The sequence below is a fragment of the Macaca fascicularis genome, chromosome 18, assembly GCF_037993035.2.
Source record: "Macaca fascicularis isolate 582-1 chromosome 18, T2T-MFA8v1.1".
Lineage (NCBI taxonomy): Eukaryota > Metazoa > Chordata > Mammalia > Primates > Cercopithecidae > Macaca > Macaca fascicularis.
In genome coordinates, this window is record NC_088392.1 from 42,677,500 (window position 1) to 42,700,519 (window position 23,020).

General features: G+C 38.5%; 1 protein-coding gene across 2 annotated transcripts in view; it reads left to right on the top strand.

Annotated features, from left to right (window-relative positions):
• HDHD2 (haloacid dehalogenase like hydrolase domain containing 2) overlaps positions 1 to 21,744 on the top strand; it is a 48,963-nt gene extending 27,219 nt beyond the window's left edge. Inside the window, exons 5-7 of one of the 2 annotated variants that reach the window (XM_074022387.1) lie at positions 13,781 to 13,997; positions 16,084 to 16,147; positions 20,366 to 21,744. In XM_074022387.1, the coding sequence (XP_073878488.1) occupies positions 13,781 to 13,997; positions 16,084 to 16,147; positions 20,366 to 20,469 (385 nt within the window). In that variant the 3' untranslated portion in view covers positions 20,470 to 21,744. Of the gene's footprint in view, positions 1 to 13,780; positions 13,998 to 16,083; positions 16,148 to 17,342; positions 17,609 to 20,365 lie in introns of those variants that run through there. The other variant, XM_074022386.1, reaches the window with a different exon arrangement.
• The last annotated feature ends 1,276 nt before the right edge of the window (positions 21,745 to 23,020 follow it).

Below are 23,020 nucleotides of genomic sequence, written 5' to 3' on the forward strand. Positions count from 1 at the left end.
CATTTCACTTAAATGAACTTTTTGCTGCTACTTCTAGAAGGAAGGCTGCATACTTGTTCTTGTAGTTCCCAAGATAAATTGGATCAGAATTTACCTGCAGATCTGCTGTAGAATGAGATTGTGACTTTTCCTTTGGATTTTGTAATTTTTCATGTCTTGCCTTTTATTTCTGGTCAAACCATTAAACAGTATAATTTACCTTTGAATATATGTCAAGTATATAGTTCAAAATGTTGCATAGAGATATGTTGGACTAGCTTAGAAAATTTTTCTTGAATAGCCTGGCAAAGTTTTTGTGTTTAACTGCAAGAATGCTATTAAAAAAAAAAACAAAAAAACAAAACAAAACAAAAAGCCCAGAATTTTCTTACCAGTGCAAGGATCTATAAGAACCATTCTAACTTCTACATTATGTAGAATTCATTTCTTCATGTATATACTACAGAATTAGAATGTTTATAGGAAACTAGAAAACTCACCAGCCAGGTTCACACATTTGGGCACATTATTTGCTGTTGATCTTGAAAATGGCTGTCCTCATGTAAAATCTATGTGGCCAGAAATAGCACTTTGAGAACAGCCATCTTTTACCCTGTGTGCACATTAATTTTAGATTCTTGGTTAATGGAAACCACAACTACTTAATGTACTTTTATTTGTGACCGTAGTCACTGTGATAGTCAAGCCCTTGTTTAAAGGGAGCAAACTTACTTTTTATAGTTGGTCAGTATCTATTTACTGTAATTATTTCCTGGACATCCACTGTTATGTCAGATCACCTGGAGATGTACTTCAGTGTATATGGTATTAAAATTACTTTTGCTTCCCCTGCCTTTTCAATTATCCTACTTTGACTTTTAGTTGAGGAGGGAGAGACTATGCCATGTGCTCCTTAATTAAGTTCTACAACTGTACCAATATCGGTTTTCATTTGAAACAGAATCTATTATTTTTCTTCTGAATTTACTCCTACTACCTTTCACTCATTTATTTAACCACAGAATTCAAGGAGAAGATATTGATTGATTTAAGCTGGCAATTTGGGAAGGACATGTTTAATAGGAAATTGAGAGGTCTCTGTCTTAGATGAATACTAGACTCAGGGTAATAAAAATGTATGTTGACATAATACTGACTTTGTAATTGCTCGGATGCTGTCTAATTAGTACACTTTCCTAACCATATTGATTTTTTATAAACACTACATTTTAAAACATTACAGTGCACTTATAGGTCAACTCTCATTTCACAAATGCACTTAACAGCTGGGTGGAGAGTTAACAGAAGGATTTCAGGTCGTGCCCTTCTTTGCATATTGATGTTTCCATAGGGACTACCTTCCAACCAATGACTGCAGCTATTTGGATTGTGTGTGGCAAATACAGACATCTCAAATGAACCACCGATTAGTTAAATTACTGTTTAGGCTGATAATGACAGTAAACATTGTATTTTAAAGCCCATTGCATGCCAGCTTCAGAGGCATGTTACATCAAGGCAGATACATCAACCTTCACATTACACTGCATCTTATTTATTGTGTTTTTAATGGATAGCCCCCCCCACAAAAACGCATAGTACAGCCTTTCTACAAATACCTTTTAAATGCCTGAATGGAATTGAGAATTATTTGTTTGTTTGTTTGTTTGTTTGTTGTTTTTTTGAGACCAAGTCTCACTCTGTCATCCAGGCTGGAGTACAGTGGTATGATCTTGGCTTATCTCAAAAAAACAAAACAAAAAAACCCAAAGTTTGAGCATTTAAGTAATGGACCAATTATAATTGAACTTGATGATTACTGTTAGGAGGAAGACAAACAGGTCACTTACAATCCAACCTAAACTTAGTATTAACAAGACTAAAAAATATCTAATCACAAAATCAATATAAATTAAGTTTAAATGCTCAAGAAAGAATAAATTAAAAATTACCTATAACCCTGCCACCTAAAGAGAACCAGTTTACATTTTAGCACAGTTACTTTGTTTCTATACACATACATGTTTACACAAAATTTAGAATGTGTATATATACTATGTAGTAACATGCTTTTAAAAACTTAACGTATTGTGCATGCTTTGTCATATTCCTAAATATCATTCTAAAACCTATTTGATTCCTACAGTATACTCTATTTTAAGAAGCACAGTGAATTGCTTTGCCACGAGTTCCTATTACTGTTGGCATTCCAGGTTTTTGAAATTCATTTTAAAAAACTCCTGAGAACATGTTTGTTGAGCACTATTTATGCTTTTTTTATGATTTTTTTTTTTCAGAAGTATAGTTGCCAGGCAAAGGAATTTTGGGGAAAAAACTACATGGAATTACTTAGCCTAGGAAAAGTTTGAGGCCTTTTTTTCCTAAATTAAGCAACTGTTCTCCAGCTCGTAGAGGAGCTTATTAAAATGTTACATACCTAAAGAGAAATGGCATCACAACTTTCACGTTTAAATTTATAGATGAAGCCTTTTTTTAAGAATAATGTATTTGAAGTTTTGTTAATGACATTCTTCCCATAATTGCTGTAGAGTTTGAGAGTCCTCCAAAAGTCTTAGAGATGTACAGGAATTTTTTTTTTAATTTTTCAGGATGAGCTTCTTACCACTATAAGTGGTCTTTGTTGACTGTTGGATTGCTTGCTTTCCCCCATCTCCTTCTTAAGGAAAAATTATAAGTTTAATTACTCCAGTATATTCAATCCTTAGTAAAGGGAAGAAAAGAAAGAAACACAAACAAACAGTAATGGCGTCAGTACTGCGTTTGTACACTAACTCCTGAATCTTTTCTAAGTACTCAGAGCCCTGAGTATGAGGAATCTCAGAACAGAGTAGCAGCAGGGCTCAAATTAGCAATATATCTATGGGCTTTTCCCATTTTTGAAAGGGATGACTCCTGTGCAGTGTTCATAATTAAAGTCCAGACTGTAAAATATTACTTTGGTGGTGAGAAATTGTTTAAGGCTTCAGAACTTGAGATGTTTAAAGCATTTCATTAGTGTATGTAGGAGAAGTTTATATGCAGATCTGAAAATCATAGAATACAGAATCCAGTTGAGTATCAGAATCACTGCTCTTATTTTGTAGTTTGAGGATATATTTAGCAGGCAACTCCTGCTACTCTAAATAGGATTTGTTTACATGAACAAACCATAAAAATATATTCTGTTACTGATTCTTCCATTGAGGTAAACATGCACAGTAAGTTATACAGATTTTAGGTATACAACTCAATACAATTTTACACATAGGTATGCCTATATAACCCCCACTTGGTGATCAAGATTAGAACATTTTCAGCATCCTTGGTGGCTCCCTTTCCCAGTCAGTACCACTCCTTCCGCCAGATAACCACTGTTCTGACTTCTGTAATTATTGCCATTTCTTAATCTTCATATGAATGAAATAATAGAATTATAGCATTTTTAGGTCTGCTTTTGAGATTTATCCAAGTTTTTGCATGTACCAGTACTTTGGTTTTTATTTTGCTTCTTTGTTGTTGTTGTTTTGTATAGTAGTAGTCTATTATATGAATATTCCACAATTTATTTATTCATTCTGCTGTTAATGGACATGGGTTGCTTCCAGTTTGGGCTGTTATGAATAAAACTGCTGTGAACATTCTTGTATATGTCTTTTGGGGGACATGTGCATTCAGTTCTCTTGGGTACGTATCTAGAAGTGAAATTGCTAGATAGTAGGATAGGTAATTGTTTAGTTTTAGTAAATATCGCCAAACAGTTTTCCACAGTGATTGTACCAAGTCATACATTCTTGCTAGCTACAAATGAGAGTTCCAATGCTCCATATTCTCTATTTAATAGTAGCTATTCTGTTTGGTGTATATGGTGGTACCTTTACTGAGTTTCTATTTGTTTTTTGTTGTTGTTGTTGTTACTGTTTTTCAAAGACAGGGTCTTGCTCTGTTACCCAGGCTAGAGTGCAGTGGCACTATCATAGCTGACTGTAGCCTCAAACTCCTGGACTCAAGAGGTCCTCCTGCCTTAGCCTCCCAAGTAGCTAGGACTACAGGTGTGTGCCACCACACCTGGCTAATTTTAATTTGTCTTTGTAGTGGGGTTTTGCTGTGTTGCTGGCTGTTCTCAAATGCCTGACCTCAAGTGATCATCCCGCCCCAGTCCCTCAAAGTGCTGGGATTACAGGCGTGAGCTACTGCATCCAGCCTCAGTTTCAATTTGTATTTCTCTGATGAGTAATGTTGTTGAAACCTTTTCATATGCTTATTAGCCATTTGGATATCTTTTGTTGTGATGCACCCATTCAAATCTTTTACGTTTTCCTATTGGGTTGTCTTTCTCTCACTGGTTTGTCAGAGTTCTTTTTTTTTTTGAGACAGAGTTTCACTCTTGTTGCCCAGGTTGGAGTGTAATGGCACAATCTCGGCTCACTGCAACCTCTGCCTCGTGGGTTTAAGCAATTATCCTGCCTCAGCCTCCCGAGTAGCTGGGATTACAGGCATGCACCACCACTCCCGGCTAATTTTGTATTTTTAGTAGAAACGGGGTTTCTCCATGTTGGTCAGGCTGATCTCAAACTCCCGACCTCAGGAGAGCCACCCGCCTCAGCCTCCCAAAGTGCTGGGATTACAGGTGAGAACTACTGCACCCTCAGAATTCTTAAAGTGTTATATCTTACGAGACTTTGGTTGGATGTATGTACCGCAGATATCCCTGTCTTTGATTTGCCTTTTCACTCTCTTAATAGTATGAGAACATCAGGTTCTTAATTTTGATGTAGTTCAATTTGTCAGTATTTTCTTCTGTTTTGTTTAAGAAATCTTTGCCTACCCCAAGGTCATGAAGATATTTTCCTGTGTTTTCTTCTGTAAGCTTTATCGTTTTACTTTTAGCAATTAGGTGTAGAATCTGTTTTGAATTAATTGTTGTGAATTGTGTGAAATAGAAATTCATTTTTATGTATGGATACTCAGTTGTTCCAGCAAGATGTATTGCAAAGACCCATTCTTCCCTCATTGAATTGCAGTTGTGCTTTTGACATAAATCAAATGACTAGATTATTTATCTATACTTTTGCCATTCCATACTGTCTTGATTATTGTAGCCTCATAATAAGCCTCAATATCTGGTAGTGTACATCCTCCAACTTTATTATTTAAAATTGTCGTGGCTATTCTACCTCCTTTGGATTTCCACACAGATTTTGAAATCAACGTGTTAACTTTCACAAACAAAGCCTGCTGGGAGTTTGATACTTCATTAAATCTATGGATTTGGGTAGTAATTACATCTGTACAATAATATATCTTACAGTCTGTGAAAATCAAATGTATCTCCATTTATTTAGGGTGTTTTTTTGTTTTGTTGTTTGTTTTTTTACATTTGTTCTCATCAGTGTTTTATAGTTTTTAGAATGTGGGTCTTAGACATTTTGTTAAATTATTCTTGTCTTTCATATTGTTTGATGCTATTGTAAATTGTATTTTGTCTTTGTTTTTGTTTTTCCGAAACAGAGTTTCGCCCTTGTTGCCCAGGCTGGAGTGCATTGAACGCTATCAGCTCACTGCAACCTCTGCCTCCCAGGTTCAAGTGATTCTCCTGCCTCAGCCTCCCAGTAGCTGGGAGTATAAGCATGCACCACCATGTCTGGCTAATTCTTGTATTTTTAGTAGAGATGGGGTTTTGCCATGTTGTCCAGGGTAGTCTCAAACTCCTGACCTCAGGCAATCCACCCACCTTGGCCTCCCAAAGTGCTGGGATTACAGGTTTGAGCCACCGTGCCCAGCCTTGTATTTTGCTAAATTTCATATTTATTTGCTTATTGCTAATACATAGAAAGCTAATAGGGTTTTCGTATATTAATCTTGTATCCAGCAGTCTTCTTCCATTTACTTGCTAATTCTAATAAATGTTTGTATTAGTAGAATCTTTTGGATTTCATTTCTACATAGACAATTGTAGACAGTAATGACAGTTTTAATTATCGCTCCTTCCAGTGTTAAAATTCTTTTTATTTTCTTGCTATATTACACTGTCTGGGACTCCTAGTGCAGTACTGATACACGTGATGATAGTAGATAGCCTGATCTTACTTCTGAATTCAGGGGTAGAACTTTCAGTATTTCACCTCTTCAAGTATTTCTTACTAGGTCAATAAGCTATGTTTGTTTGTTTTTAATCCCAAAGACTTCAAACCTTTTTTTTTTTTTTTTTAATTCTGATTATAACTAGAAATAGCAGTGCTGAAGTTGTCTTAGATTTTCTATTTTAATTTTTCATTTCATCTGTCACTTTGGATGTATAGTATTCTTAGATTTTTATTTTATGTAGAACATTGAGTCTCTACAAACTCATTACATTTTTTTCAGTAATTAATGAGAGAATTATTGTGTCAGTGTGACATTGGAGGTATTTGGGGGGTTTCAATTAATTAAATGTTAGTGGTATTTTCCTTTGGTGTTTTTCATGATTCACTAGTTTTAATTTGAACTTTTGATAGTTCATGTCTGTCGAGTTGATTGGTATTACTTTTAAGTGTGTTGAATGTTAACACTTTGGCATTACTTTAGTTCAGCGATTCTCAACCAGGGACAGTTTTGCCCCCTAAGGAATATTTGGTAAGGTTTGGAGACATTTTTGGTTGTCATAACTGAGGGAGAGGGGTGGTACTGGCATATGATGGGTAGAGGCCAGGAATGCTGCTAAACATCCTATTATACATAGGTCAGCCCCCACAACAGGCATTTTCTGGCCTAAAATAGTAGGGCTGAAAAGCCCTGATCTAATTTAGTGCTTCATTTGAAACTGAAGCCCACAAATGTGAAGTGACTCTCCATTATTTATTTTTAGTATAGTTACTATACTTCCTACATTTATTAATAAAAATAGTTGTCATAGGTCGGGACACTGAGGCATGCAGAGGTTCATCCATGATTTAGTTTATTGAATAAACATTTAGCAAAAGGTACCAGGCCTTCTTTTTTTTAAGTAGGAAATACAGTGATGAGTACAACTGATGGGCATTATGGAGAGTGTATTCTAGTGAGGAAGACAGACCAAGCACAACAGGATAAGGATTACCAATTGTGCCAAGTGATATATGAAGGAAAAAAGGGGTTGAAATAGTTACCAAATGTGAGGAGGGAGTCCACTTTATTTAAAGAGAGATTAAAAATGACTTCTTTGATTTGCCGACATTTAAACTGAAACCTGACAAATGAGTGGAAGAAATCTATGTGGAAAGTATGGGGAACCGTTTCAGGAGGAGGGGGCACCATATGGGGGCTGAAGCAGGAAGAGTTTGACATGTTTTGAGGAAATGAGAAAAAACTATTGTGGCAGGAGCTCAGTCAATAATGGGAAAGGTAATTTGAGATGAGAGTAGAGATGTGGGTTGGGGGTAGATAGGGCAAGGCTTTCAAGACTGTGCTAAGGACTTTGGATTTTATGCTAGTTGCTATGAGAAGCTATTAAAGACTTTTGAGCAGGGGAGGGACATGATCACATCTATTTGGACTTTTGAAAACTCCCACTGTTGCTTATTCAATGGATTGGAATAATAGAGAAAAATGCAGGAAGACCAGTTGTAAGGCTATTACAGTTCAAGTGAAAGAGTAAGACAGTTTTGAGATATTTTTTGCTTCAAAATTGGAAATTACTGGATTTCCTACTGAATAGGGATGTGGAGGTGGTGGGAGAAATTGAGAAATCAAGGATGACTGGTAGGGTTCTGGCTTGAGTAACTGGGAGAAATTATTGAGATGGGAAAGATTGGGGAAGGAACACTTTTGGGGATTGGGGTGAGAGGGACTTACCAGTTTGATGTTGGACATATGGTAGGTGTTTGACCAGTACTTAAACTGCAGTATAATTTCATTTCCACATGCTTCATCTTCAGGGGAAATGGTTAAGTTATTTAGAAAGACAGCGTAGTGTTCAGGCATACCTCCTTTTATCGCACTTTGCATTATTGCGCTTCACAGATACTGCACTTTTTTTTAAACAAACTGATTTTGCAATAACCCTACATTGAGCAAGTCATCGGCACCATATTTCCAACAGCGTGTGCTTACTTTGTGTCTCTGTGTCACATTTTGGTAATTCTTGTCAATATTTCAGACTTTTCATTATCATTATGTGTTATGGTGATCAGTGATCTTTGATGTTACTATTGTAATTGTTTTGGGGAGCCACAAACCTTGCCCATGTAAGATGGCAAATTTAATGTTGTGTGTGTTCTGACTGCTCCACCAGCCAGCTTTTCTATCTCTTTCCTCTCCTCTGGCCTCCCTATTCCCTGAGACACAATGATACTGAGATTAGGCCAGTTGATAACCCTACAGTGGTCTCTGAGTGTCTTAAGTGAAAGGAAGAGTCATACATCTCTTACTTAAAATCAAAAGCTAGAAATGAGTAAGGTTAGTTAGGCATGTCGAAAGCTGAGATAGACTGAAAGCTAGGCCTCTTGTGCCAAATAGTCAAGTTTTGAATGCAAAGGAAAGTTCTTGAAGGAAATTAAAAGTGCTACTCCAGTGAGCACACAAATGATAAGAAAGCAAAACAGCCTTATCACTAATATGGAGAAAGTTTTAGTGGTCTAGATAGAAGCTCAAACCAGCCACAACATTCCCTTAAGACAAAGCCCTAACTCTCTTCAATTCTGTGAAGACTAAGAGAGGTGAGGAAGCTACAGAAGAAAAGTTTGAAGCTAGCAGAGGATGGTTCATGAGGTTTAAGGAAAGAAGCTGTCTCCATGAACTTGCATTAAAGTGCAAGATGAAGCAGCAAGTGCTGATGTAGAAGCTACAGCATGTTATCCAGAGATCTAACTAAGATCATTGATGAAGGCGTCTACACTAACCAAGAGATTTTCAATGTAGATGAAACAGTCTTACATTGGAAAAATACGCTGCCTAGGACTTTCATAGCTAGAGAGGAGAAGTCAATGCCTGGCTTTAAAGCTTCAAAGGACAGGCAGTCTCTCTTGTTAGGGGCTAATGCAGCCGGTGACTTAAGTTAAAACCTGTGCTCTGTAAATAGAATAACAAAGCCTGAATGACAACACATCTGTTTATGGCATGGTTTACTGAATGTTCCAAGCCCACTATTGAGACCTACTGATCAGAAAAATAGATTCCCATCAGTATATTACTGCTCATGGACAAAGCAACTGGTCACCCAAGAGCTCCGTTGGAGATGTACCAGGAGATCAATGTTGTTTTCATGCCTGTTAACACAACACTCATTCTGCCACCCATGGATCAGGCAGTCATTTTGACTTTCAAGTCTTACTATTTAAAAGATACGTTTTGTAAGGCCATAGCTGCCATAGACAATGATTTCCTCTGATGGATCTAGGCAAAGAAAATTGAAAAACTTCTGGAAAGGATTCAGCATTCTAGATGCCATTAAGAAGATTTGTGATTCATGAAAGCTCAAAATGTCAACATCAATGGGAGTTTGGAAGAAGTTGATTTTAACCCTCATGGATGACTTTGAGGGGTTCAAGACTTCAGTGAAGGAAGTAACTGCAAGTGTGGTAGAAATAGCAAAATAACTAGAATTAGAAGTGACGCCTGAAGATGTGACTGAATTGTTGCAATCTTATGATAAAACTTGAATGGATGAGGACTTGCTTCTTTTGAATGAGCAAAGAAAGTGGTTTCTTAAGATGGAATCTACTCCTGGTGAAGATGCTTCGAACATTATTGAAATAACAACACAAGATTTAGAATATTACATGAACTTAACTGATAGAGCAGCAGAAGGGCTTGAGAGGATTGATTCACAATTTTGCAAGAGTTTCTTTTGTGAGTAAAATACTGTGAAACAGCATCACATACTACAGAGAATTCTTTCATGAAAGGAAGATTAAAATTGATGCAGCAAGCTTCATTGTTGTCTGATTTTGAGACATTGCTGCAGTGACTCAACCTTCAATGACTACCACCCTGATCCGTCAGCAGCCATCAACATCGAGGCAAGACCTGCCCGCAAAAAGATTACGACTCCCTGAAGGCTCAGATGATTGTTAGCATTTTTCAGCAATAAAGTATTTTTAAATTAACATACGTACATTTTTTTTTGTACACAGTGCTGTTGCACACTTAATAGACTATGGAAAACCAAAATTTATGTGACTTGCTTTATTGTGATACTTGCTGTATTGCAGTGGTCTGCAGCTAAATCCAAAATATCTTATAGACATCCCAGTATTTGGGAGAATCCCAGATTGGTTTTCAGGTTCCGGGTTCCAGCACTGGTTCTAGCTCTTCTTGATTGGTGCCAGCATCTCAGATGATCTCATCTGTAAAATAGGTCATGTTGGACTTGATGTTTCTCTGGGTCTCTTTCAGTAATATTCTGTGGCTCTAAATTTATGTATTCTATTTTACATTCCGGGGTACAAGTACAGGATGTGCAGATTTGTTACATAGGTAAATGTGTGCCATGATGATTTGTTGCATCTATCAACCCATCACCTAGGTATTAAGCCCAGTAGGCATTAGTTATTTTTCCTGATGCTCTCCCTCCCTGGCACTCCCGACTGGCCCGAGTGTTTGTTGTTTCCCTCCCTGTGTCCATGTCTTCTCGTTGTTCAGCTCCCACTTATAAGTGAGAACATGTAGTGTTTGGTCTTTTGTTCCTGTGTTAGTTTGCTGAGGATAGTGGCTTCCAGCTCCATCCATGTCCCTGCAAAGGGCATGACCTCATTCCTTTTTATGGCTGCATAGTATTCCATGGTGTATATGTACCACATTTTCTTATCCAGTCTATCATTGATGGGCATTTGGGTTGATTTCATGTCTTTGCTTTTGTGACTAGTGCTGCAGTGAACATATGCGTGCATATATCTTTATAATAGAATGATCTATATTCCTTTGGGATTACTGGGTCAAATGATATTTCTGGTTCTAGGGCTTCGAGGAATTGTGTGGCTCTAAATTTAAATCACCCCTTCAGCTTTCTCTTGCTGCTGTGCCTGAGATTTTTATATGGTAGCCCTGCTCCCTGGGCTAGGATTTTTTACACTTTATTTATTCACCTACATGGAATTTATAACCAGAAATTTTTGAATTAGACCTTCTTTGTGCCTTTTAAAAAATTATAATTATAGATATGTAATTATTATAAGAAATAATTACGTGACTTGCTTTACTGCAGAAGCAAAAAACCCAGAACCCAAAAACCAATCTAGTATTCTTCCAAATGCAGGCATGTCTATGAGATATTTTGAATTTGGTTGCAGATCACTGCAATAAAGTGAGTATCACAATAAAGCAAGTCACATAATTCTTATAATAATTACATATATATTATTTTTGGAGATGGAGTTTCTCTGGCTGGTCTGGAATCCTGGCCTCAAGTGAGCCTCCCACCTTGGTCTCCCAAAGTGCTGGGATTACAGGCGTGAGCCACCGTGCCTGGCCTCCAGTAGTCTTATAGTTAGACAAAAAATTTTCAGATTTTCTGCTGATATATTGTCTCTGTATTAAAAACAACTATCTTTTAAAATTTTGTGCTTCTATAACAATACCTGAGACTAGGTAATTTATAAAGAACAGAGTTATTTCTTACAGTTCTGGAGGCTGGGAAGTTCAAGATTGAAGGGCCTGCACCAGGTGAAAGCCTTTTTGCCACATCATCCTGTGGTAGAAGGCAGAAGGTCAAGAGAGCACGCATGCAAGAGTGTGAAGGGGGCCAAACTCATCCTTTTGATCAGGAACCCATGCCTGCAATAACTAACCTACTTCCTCAATAACAGTGGAGCTCTCATGACCTAGTCACTGCTTAAAGGCCCCTGTCTCAACACTGTTGCATTGGGAATTAATATCCCAACACGTGAATTTTGGGGGGACAAGCCATAGTCACAGCCAACCTCTTGTTGCCCTGTCTAGTAAGTATAAAAATACTCCAAGTATTGGGGTGGCTCTGATATTTTAAAAAATGTTTAACTATAAAAGATCTTTTAATCCACGTCCTAGAAAACGTATACTTTTCAGTCCATCCTCAGTATGCCTTGACTCTTCAAAGATTCAGTAAAGCTTATACTGTGCAGAGAACAGTAGAAGGAGAACTGCTTCCCTGAGAGATGTATAATACTTCTCCAGCCTGGTGTAGAACCAATTCCCATTTAGAGAAGTGTAGAGGAACCCACAGTTTCAGCTGTTCCAGGGAAGGCATTAAAGTACTGCATGGGAATTAAGTGCACACATCAATCAAGCTGATAAGTCTTATCCCCAGTTAATATATAATAAAATATTAACAAAGCTAAATCAAATGAGTTTTCAGTTTAGCTATATAAGTGGAAAGCAATTTTGAGGTCTGTTGCATAAAGAATTCTAGTTCCGTGGTAGAGTAGCAAATAAGTGGACTTGGGGGTGGGGTGACAGGAGAGGAGATAGATAAGTCACCCGTTAGTAACTCATTGCTGTCAGCTGTAGGTCTTTAAGGCCAACAGAGTGGCTTTGCCAGGTTTCCTAATAGTTGTATTTCAAGAGCAGCTTTAAGAAATAAATTTGTGTTAATATTAGTGAATAAATTTGAAGGATCTGTCCAGTGCTGTGAGCAATCTGTAGTAACTAACAGTAAGGCCCTGTAATAGTGTTGGTTTTTACTTAATAAAATATTTAATCATAAATGTCTGAATTCTGCGTCTCCCACAGGAAGGCATTTCCATGCCCACTGACAAAAATAATTTAGCAGTGTCATAGTTGAGCGCTTAATTACTCATAATTGTGAAGGGTAAGATATGATGAATTCTTCCTTGATGGACATACTAAATATTTTAACCAAGTAGATGACTTAAAGTAAATTAAGCTAGTGAGATCATTTATTACATTGGTTAAAAGCGGTTTAAGAAATATATCATGTCCCACATGCCATTAGATGATAATATGTGCATGAGTACTTCTGCCATGTGACTAAAGGCTGTATTATTGTGATGGATGGCAGTTGTTTTAGGTTGGGTGTTGGAAAATGAGTATTAAATTTCTGGGGACTTTTTGACCTGTTTTGTTGTTTTGCTGTAGGTAGAATTTGCTTATCTAATGAGGATTCTTAGCCATAGGTAGAATTTGCTTATCAAAATAATGGGAAAACTCTTTATGTGAGAGTTTTCTTTTGTCTGATGTGAGAGTATTGTTTGTCCTGTATCAGGACAAAGGAAGGGACCTGACAGGGAAGGGTCTCCCGTAAATCTTTTTCTTCAGGAAAGATGGCCTGATTTGCAAAATAATGTTGAAAGCAGTCAAAAGGTATAAGAGGTAAAAGTGCAAGCAGAAACTCTTTGTAAAACACTTTATTAAAAATTTCTGAATTAAAAAGAAACTTACATTTTGGAGTAGAGGAAACAGGAGTTCAGATATTTTAGGAGTTAACTTAATATGTCACTGCAGCAACAATTGTGTAGTATTGTAAAAGGCTCAGGAGCCTCCTGCTTACCATTGGGGAAGGTTGAAACAACTTGTCTCATTAAGTTAAGCTTCTTCCCTGGAGTGTCTTATTTAGCTTTAGTTCTCTTAATTCTCTTTCCCTGGTGATTTGGGTAAAGTGTCTGAAACCACTAAAGGTAAAAGGTTGAAGCAATCCCAAATTTAATAATCTATCACCTTTCTTTAGTGTATCTGAGTGTAATTCCCAGCACTTCTTTGTGAATTCATTAGAAGACAGCAAGTCATTAAAAGTTAATAAGAAACTATTTGTTTCTGTGGATGTGAATAAAGCCACTTTGTAAGTCTGACATTCTTTCCCAGTCATAAAAGCCTTGCTTTTAGTCAATTTCTTTTTTGTTGTTGTTCTCTCTAGGTTACTCCTGGATGGAGCACCTCTGATAGCAATCCACAAAGCCAGGTATTACAAGAGGAAAGATGGCTTAGCCCTGGGGCCTGGACCATTTGTGACTGCTTTAGAGTATGCCACAGATACCAAAGCCACAGTCGTGGGGAAACCAGAGAAGACGTTCTTTTTGGAAGCATTGCGAGGCACTGGCTGTCAACCTGAGGAGGCTGTCATGATAGGAGATGTAAGTAGAAGAACCCAGGAGGTGCTCCCAGCTCACCTGTCATGCTGGGAGAGCCAGCTTGGAAACACTGCTTTAGGAAATGGGACATTCTCTTACTGTGCATAAGTATATAAGTGGCTACCTATAAAACAAGGTTTCCTGTCAGTGTTTAGTGGTATTTTTCTAAATAACTGAAATTTTTATTATTTCTGACATTTCTCCATAGCGTAATGGGAGATTTGTGTGTTACAATACATATATATGTAGTTAACGCCTATAATATATATATATGTATGTTTATATATTATATACATAGTTCAAAAGCCATTTATATTGCAAGTTAGTTGAATGCTTTAAATGTCTTTTTGAGGAACACCACTACACAAATGAGAACCTATACCAAAGAATTCTACCACTATTGTTTTTTTTTCTTAGCATATGCTTTATGGAAGAACTTCTTTGTGTGCCACAAATAGCTAAAGATATGGATCACCTTAGCCCTTTGAGTGGCAGGGCTGAGCCTGGGATGATTGGAGGCCCTGGCTGGTCACCTGTGGCCATGAGCATTTTGTCAGTTTCCCCCAGTGTACTAGGCAAATGTTATTTCCTGTGTGTGTCTCGATGGGAAAAGAGCTGGAAAGCACACTGCCACACGATAAGTTAGTGGCCAGGATTATATTTCAATTTTTAAATAATAAATTGTCAAACTGGGAGGGATCATCACAAATGTCTGGTCCAAAACTCCTCAGTTTATAGACTGGGAAACTGAAGCCCGAAGAGGTAAATCTCCAAGCCTGAATTCCCATAGCTAATTAGTAGCACAGCTGGCAGTAGAACTTGAGCTCAGGACTCCCTCCCTAGCTGTTTTAACTTGTGATGGTGGAAATGTGTATCACAGTCCTCCTGATTTTATCTTCTGTTTCTATAATCATTCACCTAAAATTGAATAGGATAAACCCTGAGCTCAATAATATTTTGAGAAACCATCTTTTGAGTCACACTTGTTCCTCTTGGCAAGCCTTTAGCTGCCTTTCCTAGACAAATGGGTCTGAAGAAGTGGTTATCCGAGCTGGAGGCTTCAGAATTCTTTATCCCAGGAGATGCTGGCCCTGGGACAGGATGAGAGATGGGAAGGGATGCAATAGCTGTGTTCAGCTGCATGGAGGGTTGTTGGTTATCCAGGAAAGTGGTGGTTCCCCCCTTCTCCTTGTCCACATTCACTTTTTCCCACCTCCCTGTCTCTTCTCTCCCATCTCCACTCTTCAACAGGGCAAGTTTAGCTGTAACAGAAAAGGTTTGAAGTTGGACCTTGAATAAGGATTTTGACATTCTGAAACTCATTTTCAGGGGCTGTTGTTGAACAATATTAATGGTTTTTAAGGAAAAAAAAAACTTTCTTCAGGCATGGTCTGAATCAATCCTGCTTATTGACATGAGGGGGCAAGATTAATTTTTTTGATTTTTCTTTCAGTCTTTGGAATTTTAATTACCTTGCATTCATCATCATTGAATTTAACCAAGTATATTTATCCTTGTCTTGAATAATGATTAGGAAAAGGAGCTTCTTTTTCAGAATGATTTGTTATTCCCAAGTGTGAAGTGAACATCAGACAGTCAGAGTCTGTTTGAGTATCTGGATTTAACTTGATTCTATCTGTTAGGACAATGGGATGGAAAGTAAGGATAGCATACTACGTGGTCCACAGAAAAGCTATCTTCTGAATCTAGCTCATTCACTGTCTGCAGCTGGATTATTTACTACCAAATGGATAGAATGCATTTTTCCATGATCTGTTTAATGGGGAGATAAACAGATGTAGGTGTGGCAAAACATAGAGAATTGTAATTGTAACTCTGCTGTCTGTGTTTGGTTACCAAGATTACTACTCTGTCGTATACCTTCCACCTCTGAGATACTTCCCTTTCCAAACTTGGAATGCTTCCTCAGAGTATTACGTGTGGATTCACCTTTTACATCTTCTCTTTTCTGTTTCAGTAAAAAACATGGCATTACAGTTGGACACCCTAGCCTAATAAACAGTTGGTAAGGTTTGTTGGCTAGCTTACTGAAGACACTGCACTAAATGCTTTCTTTATGCTTTTCTAGGATTGCAGGGATGATGTTGGTGGGGCTCAGGATGTTGGCATGCTGGGCATCTTAGTAAAGACTGGTATGTATCTTCTGTATAAAGCATTTTCTAAAACAGAATAGTAGAATACACAGTTGGCTTAAAGAACAATCTTTGCAGAAGTGGCAGAGCCCTGGGCATTTTTATTCTCTTTCTGCCACAAAGCAAAAGTAAAACGGCATAGGATTATAGGAAACAATTGGGAAGGGCCCGTGCTGTACAAAGCTAGGAAGACGAGGGCTCAGAGGTATTTTAACACTTTCCCAGAGATAACCATTCCTGATTGACAGCATTTATATTATTTCCTGGATGTACAGTTCACCACAGAGGGATGAAGCAAAGGACCATGAATGGTAGTGCTCTGTGAAAATACCTTTTATTTTTCTGCTGGCTATACGACTGTGATACCGATTTCTTTAGGAACTGGCCAGCTAAGTGATCTGATTCTTCGTGTTAATGTTTGAACTTTTACAAAAATATTTGAAAAACTCTTTTTTTCTCTTTACTTACTGTTTGTGGTGGGCAAAAGGTTAAGAAGTATTTCCGGCACTATTAGGTTTACTTTATATGGTATCTCAAATAAATTTAGGAAAAAGGAAAGACCTTAGTGGGGAGGATTCACTAATAGAGTATTATGACCACCATAGACTGGTTAAGTGCCTTGGGTCCTGGTCTCAGCTCTGCACTAACTAGCTGTGTGAGACATGGGTCAAGGTTCTTCCCCTTTTCAGGCCCTGTTAGAATGATGGGATTGGACTGGTCCCATCTCACCCTCATAGTTTATGATCCTATGTAGAGTGGGACTGATAAAGTCCTTTCGAGGTAAGGAAAGAACAGGCATAAGATCTGTGAGTGGGGCCAAATATTATTGCATTGGGAACTTAATGTGCTGTTACCGTTAAAATGAAAAGCCCTTGTTCCCCTGCGTGCTGCCCCCAAATGGCACCTGCTGCATTTGGAATTAACAGCACATGACAGCCAGAAATCTTGTCTAAGAAATATCATCAGACTCTTATAAATCAAATAGCAGATAAGTGGTTCCATAGATGTCTCTGTGAGCCCATTTGCCTGGTTTCATATCATAGTAGTAAAACTATTTAATAGGCTGTTTACAGAAGGGAATATTTAAACATAAAGTCAAAGAAGAGTGACCACTGGGAAATTTTTTAGAAAAATTGACTATGATGTTTGTTCAAGAAAATGTGGTTGCTTAAAATCTGTTTTGAATTTCAAATAGAAACAAGAAATGTAGATGGAGCTACAATTGAATAAGAAGTATGTGGTGAAGGTCTGTACAAAGAGTGAAAACACTGTCTGCTTGTGCCTGAGGCCTGAATTGAACCATTGGAGCCTTGCAGATATTAACACCAGTCACTCCAGAATTAACACAGTGGGTTTTTTCGAATGTCTCAGTCAAAATGATCACCTTCCCAGGAACATAACAGCCCTGTGATGTAAGCAGAAAAGAGGAAGAATGAAATAAAATATGGAAAAGTAGCCACACTCACCAGCCTCCATGTATCTTTCTTTTCAGATTTCTGCCTTTTGCTGTTTTATTTTCTCATTATTGAAGAAATCCTGAGATAACTATTTTTGCTCTTGTGTATTATTCCCATGAGTGTTTTTTTGTTTGTTTGTTTGTTTTTTTTTTTTTTTTTTTAGCTCATGTAATTAAGGATTTACAGTGAGCTTCAAAATGGTACCTCTGCCAGTGTCTTGATGGGCCCAGCTCTCCCGGCTGGTCTCCACTGGCTCTGTCATCTTTTCTGACTGTCATTTGGTTGTGACCAGCCTTTCACAGGCATCAGTTTAGTCTCTGAGAAGCCATCAGCATAACACAATCAAGTCCAAAATGTGTAATTAGTAAATCAACTAAGTACAGCTCTTGAAAACAGGCATATTTGTACCATTGATTTTTGGTCAGAAAAATCATGAATAACCCTACTGTTCTAAAAACGTGGAACAGCCAGCTCCATTGATAAATTTTAACTCAGTGCAGTGGACAAGTGCTAGGCTTCCCAATGTTGAAAATAACCGTATTTTAATTAATATTCAATAACAAGTGCTTTTTGTGGATCATCTTGAGCAATTTTGTTTCTCAAGGGGTAGCACAAGGTAGATGCTCAATATAATTTGATCAGTTATTTGTTAAATATTTCTGACTAGTCCTAACCAGAATTTGTTTAGCATGTGAAACAGTCATCTAGAAAAAAAATAAAAGGATCCTTCTTTGACTTCATATATCATCAACATAGCATCCTGTTTTCTCCCCCCGTTCATCATTTATCCATCCATGAAAGCACAGGTTGCAGCAGTGAGTGAGTCAGCCATGAGCAATGCAGGGAGTTTCATTCACTCGTGAATGTTATTGAGCCCCTGCTGTGTGCCAGGCACAGTGCTAGGTGCTAGAAATAGAACATACACCTAAACCACTTTTGTCAATTTGTACTTTGTAGAAACCCCACTTGCAGAGCCACACTAAGCAAAAGCCTTTAACTCCATGGCTAAGAAGCTTATTTCTTTGTCCCTTAGACCACTGGATCCAGAAAGTAGGTAATATAGTAATATTTAGTCATTACTTACTTGTAAGATCAAATAGAAACCTTGTGAAGGAGTTTATACTTAATCATATTTAAGCTTGGGAAGAAAACTGGCAGTAGAGCTTGCTGCAGGGACCATACTACGGACAGGTGCCTTCAGGGTGCTAACGAGAGTGAGGTATATATTAATTAATTACCTTTGTACATTTGATGCTGGCTGCCTTCCTGTAAGAAGTTACAATCAGTAAGATAAGACAGGAAGCATCTTCTCCACCATGATGCAAAGATGTGGAAAAGGGAGTTTTTCAGGCTTTGTGTTTGTCTGGCAAAGCCTCTTAAAGAAGTAGTTGTAGAAAACAGCATGTCTGTTGAAAGAGCTGAGTTTAGGCATAGAAAACTGGGAAGAGCAGAAGAATCAATAACAGAGACCACAAAGGGATGAGAGAGCAAGGAGAAAGGTGAAGGGCAGAGGCAACCCTGGTGGCTACAGGGCAGGAGCTGCATTCTGCATTTCCTCCCTCCCTCCCCTCTCTTCTTCCCTCCATTCAGTCTTTAAAAAGATACTTACAGAGTGGTTACTATGTGCTAGTCGCTATGTTAGGTACTTGGAATACACTGGGACATATAACAGATATAGTCCCTGCTCTCAAATAACTTAGTCTTCTTAAATGTAAGACATGTTAAACAAATAAATGCATGATTACAAATTGTTGTAAATGTTCTGGAGGCAAAGAACAAGGTGAATGACAAGGGAGGGGTTTTAATTTGGATGGGAAGGTGGGGTCTGACCTGAAGCATGAAGGAGGTAGTCAGGTGAGAAGAATGGAATGACAAGGGAATGGCAGGTATGAAGGCCCTCAGAAAAGCCAAGTCCAGTCTGGAACTGCGGCCTGGTGAGCCAGTAGCACGTGTTTAGGTGAGAGGGTCGCTGGGACTGTATGACAAAGGGCTTGGCAAGCAGCAGTAGAGATTTTAGATTCTTTCTGAAAGGCACTGGGACCCATTAAAGAGTCTTTAAATAGGGACCATGCACCTTCTGACTTGCAAAAGCTCTTTGTGACCACTGTGGAATGGTTCCTCTGCTGTGTTGAGGTGTTAAATTGTGTGTCAGGTGCTAGAACAGCAGGCCATCTTGAATTCCAGGGTTGGGAGAGTCAGGCAGTGAGCCTGCTGCTTGATGCCAAGTGGCCTGTCCTGCCTGGCCCCAGGCCTGCGAGCATCCATCAGTCTTTCCCTCCCCAACCCAGGGCCTTCTCATCTGCCAGGCTCCCGGGCTGCCTGGATCCCTGCGTGTCAGCAGCACATCCTGTTCCCGGTCGCCATTGGGAGCGGATGAGTCCTCTGCACTCTGGGATCTGGGCTTCCACTTTGAAGAATTAATTTAATCACCAACCTATCTTTAGGGCTGAGGGTAGGGGAAAGAAAATGATTTCATCAGCTGTGAATATGTGAAGAGAATCTTAGTTGTCAGGCGACCCAGTACCTGTGGCCTATCCATTGTGAATGACCAGAGGGCCTGGGGAAAGGATGAATGTGACATTTCTTTGAATTGCCTCGTTTACATCCTGAAGCCTCAATAAAAGGTGATTTGGGAGATGTGCGGCCCCTGATTCTCTCAAAACTGTAAGGGTGGTTCTGTGATGACCCAGGTGCTCATGGGGTATGATTAATTTAGCATTCTGGTGGCAGCCTGTGTTTACTGGCTTTGCTTTCATTTCAGGGAAATACCGAGCATCAGATGAAGAAAAGATTAATCCACCTCCTTACTTAACTTGTGAGAGTTTCCCTCATGCTGTGGACCACATTCTGCAGCACCTGTTGTGAAGCAATGTGTGCGTCTGAAGCAACTTGAAACGCAGCTTCTTACTGTCTGGAATGATTCCCTGACCAACTCAGTGCCAGTGTCGGTAGACACACACCAGTCAGTGCTGATCGCTTTTTAACCCTCTTTTGTTGTGCATTAATTAGAAAGAAAGGTATTGAATTGCAGCCAGCCAGTAAGCTTTGCGAATCTCTTCTATTTTGTAACTGAAGATGAGACCCAAAGAAAGGGAAAGCTGAGATTTTGGGCCATTCCTTTTAAAAATTCATCAGGTTAGGCAGGGCTGGGAGGGAGAACCTACCACAGGGAAGAGTGTTCTCTGCTGTCTCCTCACTGGAAAACAGGGAGGGGGGATTTCAGACTGTGAAGAAAGTTGAATGGTGGTTTTTAAATTATAAAGTAATGTATTAAAAGGTGTATTAGGCTGTAGTTCTAATATTGAGTTCAACTGTGAAATCCATCAGATGTGCCAAATGGAGAAAACAGAAAGTAACAAAGAGAATTGTCCTTTAACCCAAGTGATACAGTGAATTTGCTTTAATAGATGTTGAAAACTAAATTTTCTACTGTATTCCCAGCATGGGTGACTTCTTTTTCTCTTCATTAGCCAGAGATGACTAATTTAAATTTAGAACCAGATTTTAATTTAAAATAATACTTCCATTAATAACCTATTCATTGCAGATACCTATTATACTGTGTAACAGTTGTTTTGGAAATTTTATGTAAAATTAAAACTATCAGTATTTTACAGATGTTTTAATTAGACATTGTTATTAACAGGAACAGTGCAGAAACTAGAATCAAGCCTTGTAATGTCTTATAGACCATGCATTTTTGAAGTTAGTGTCCACTAGGGTCCTATTAACTGTACATTTGCAAGATTTCATTATTTTTGCCTCTGACACTATGGGAAAAATTTTTTAGAAGCTATTGGGACAGATTCAAGCTTTTATGTACTTGGTTACTACAGCTGTAAAATGAAATCTCGTCTTGTAGCATGGATTATTCTTCTCATGTTAAACTCACCAAAATGAAGGGGACTAAATAGGTAATGATTTTCCTAGTGCATTTGCATACTGTGACAATCCCGGGCCTTGCAATAGTTTTACAGGGCTCTTGGGCATTGAATTATTAGGATGTAATTGTACATCATTGTAGTGTTCACCTTATTGAAGCTCACTCTGATGTTAATGAGCTTGGGGTTTTGATGCTTGTTTAGAGATCAGCAGTCTTGGATGGGAGGGAACAAAGCTAAATAAATAGTTTGGTGAGCACTGTGTTTTTGTTTTTGCAAATACCTCGTCTTAGTATTTATATATCCCAGAGTGCAAAAGACAGATGTGATATGACTACCACCCCAAATCAGAAGGATGAGCAGAGTGGCTAAGAGCATACTCTGGATCCTGGTAACACAAAATTAGCTCTCTGGCCTTGGGGAAGTCACCTCACCTCTCTCATGCCTTCTTTCCTTATCTATAAAATGGGGATAATGATAATGCCCACCACATACGGTTGGTGTGAGCATTATGTGCATGAACTATATATTAAGTACTTAGAATATCAATGGGCAAATGGTAAATGCTGTGCGTTTGTGATGATGATGAAGCAGGACTCTCGACATTTAACCATCTGAAAATGTTGGTAGAATTTATCTTTGCATTTATCTCAGTGGAGAAAGTCTTCCTGAGGATTTAAAAAAAGAAATTCTGTACTACATTTAGACTTCCTCACAGTAAAGCTGCACACAGAGAGAGCTCAGCCTGCGAGTAGAGAGCTCTGCGTGGTACCTGGTGGGTGGGCTGCCTTCAATTTTGCCCTGTTGCTTGGGCACCTGGGTCAGTGATGCCTTGGCTCAAGTATTATCAAGTGTTTGCTAATTGCTATGCGCTGAGTGCCCTGATTATGGTGGGAAATAAGCATATTAAGAAAAAGATTTTGCCTCAATGATCCTTTCCAGTTAAAGAGCTAAGGAGAAGAATATACATTACTCAAGAACACTAAAGATCCAACTCGGCGTTCCCCTTCTCTGATGTCGTCCCTGACTTCAGGATGGGGCAAGGTGTCCCCTCCTTCATGTCCATGTGGCACTTTAAGAGTGTACTTATGTCTTCACATGCTCTTCTCCCCACTAGACAGGACTGCATCTCATTTTTTTTTAATTTTAATTTTGCTACCCAGTTAAATTTGAGTTTCATCATTCTTTGCTATATCTGCTGCAACCCAGGTAAGCATTCAAATGGGTACTGAACCAATAAAAACTATCATAGGAATGTAATGCTAGAAAGCATAGCTTTGAGTGGGCAGGAGAAAATGTTCATTAAATAAACACTTGGAAGTAATGGATCAGATGCTCTGGAGACAGGTTAGAGCTAAAACCAAGAAGGGAACATCATTGATGGGTTAGGAAGTGAAGAGGATAAAGGTCTCCTGAGCATGGTGGACCGAGCCAGGAGAAATGGCTTCTCTCCTTTCCTCCATTCCACTTTATCCCTGTGAGCCCTGAAAATCTTAGTTTGAGATATTTAACAAGCATTATATAGGCCTTGCTAA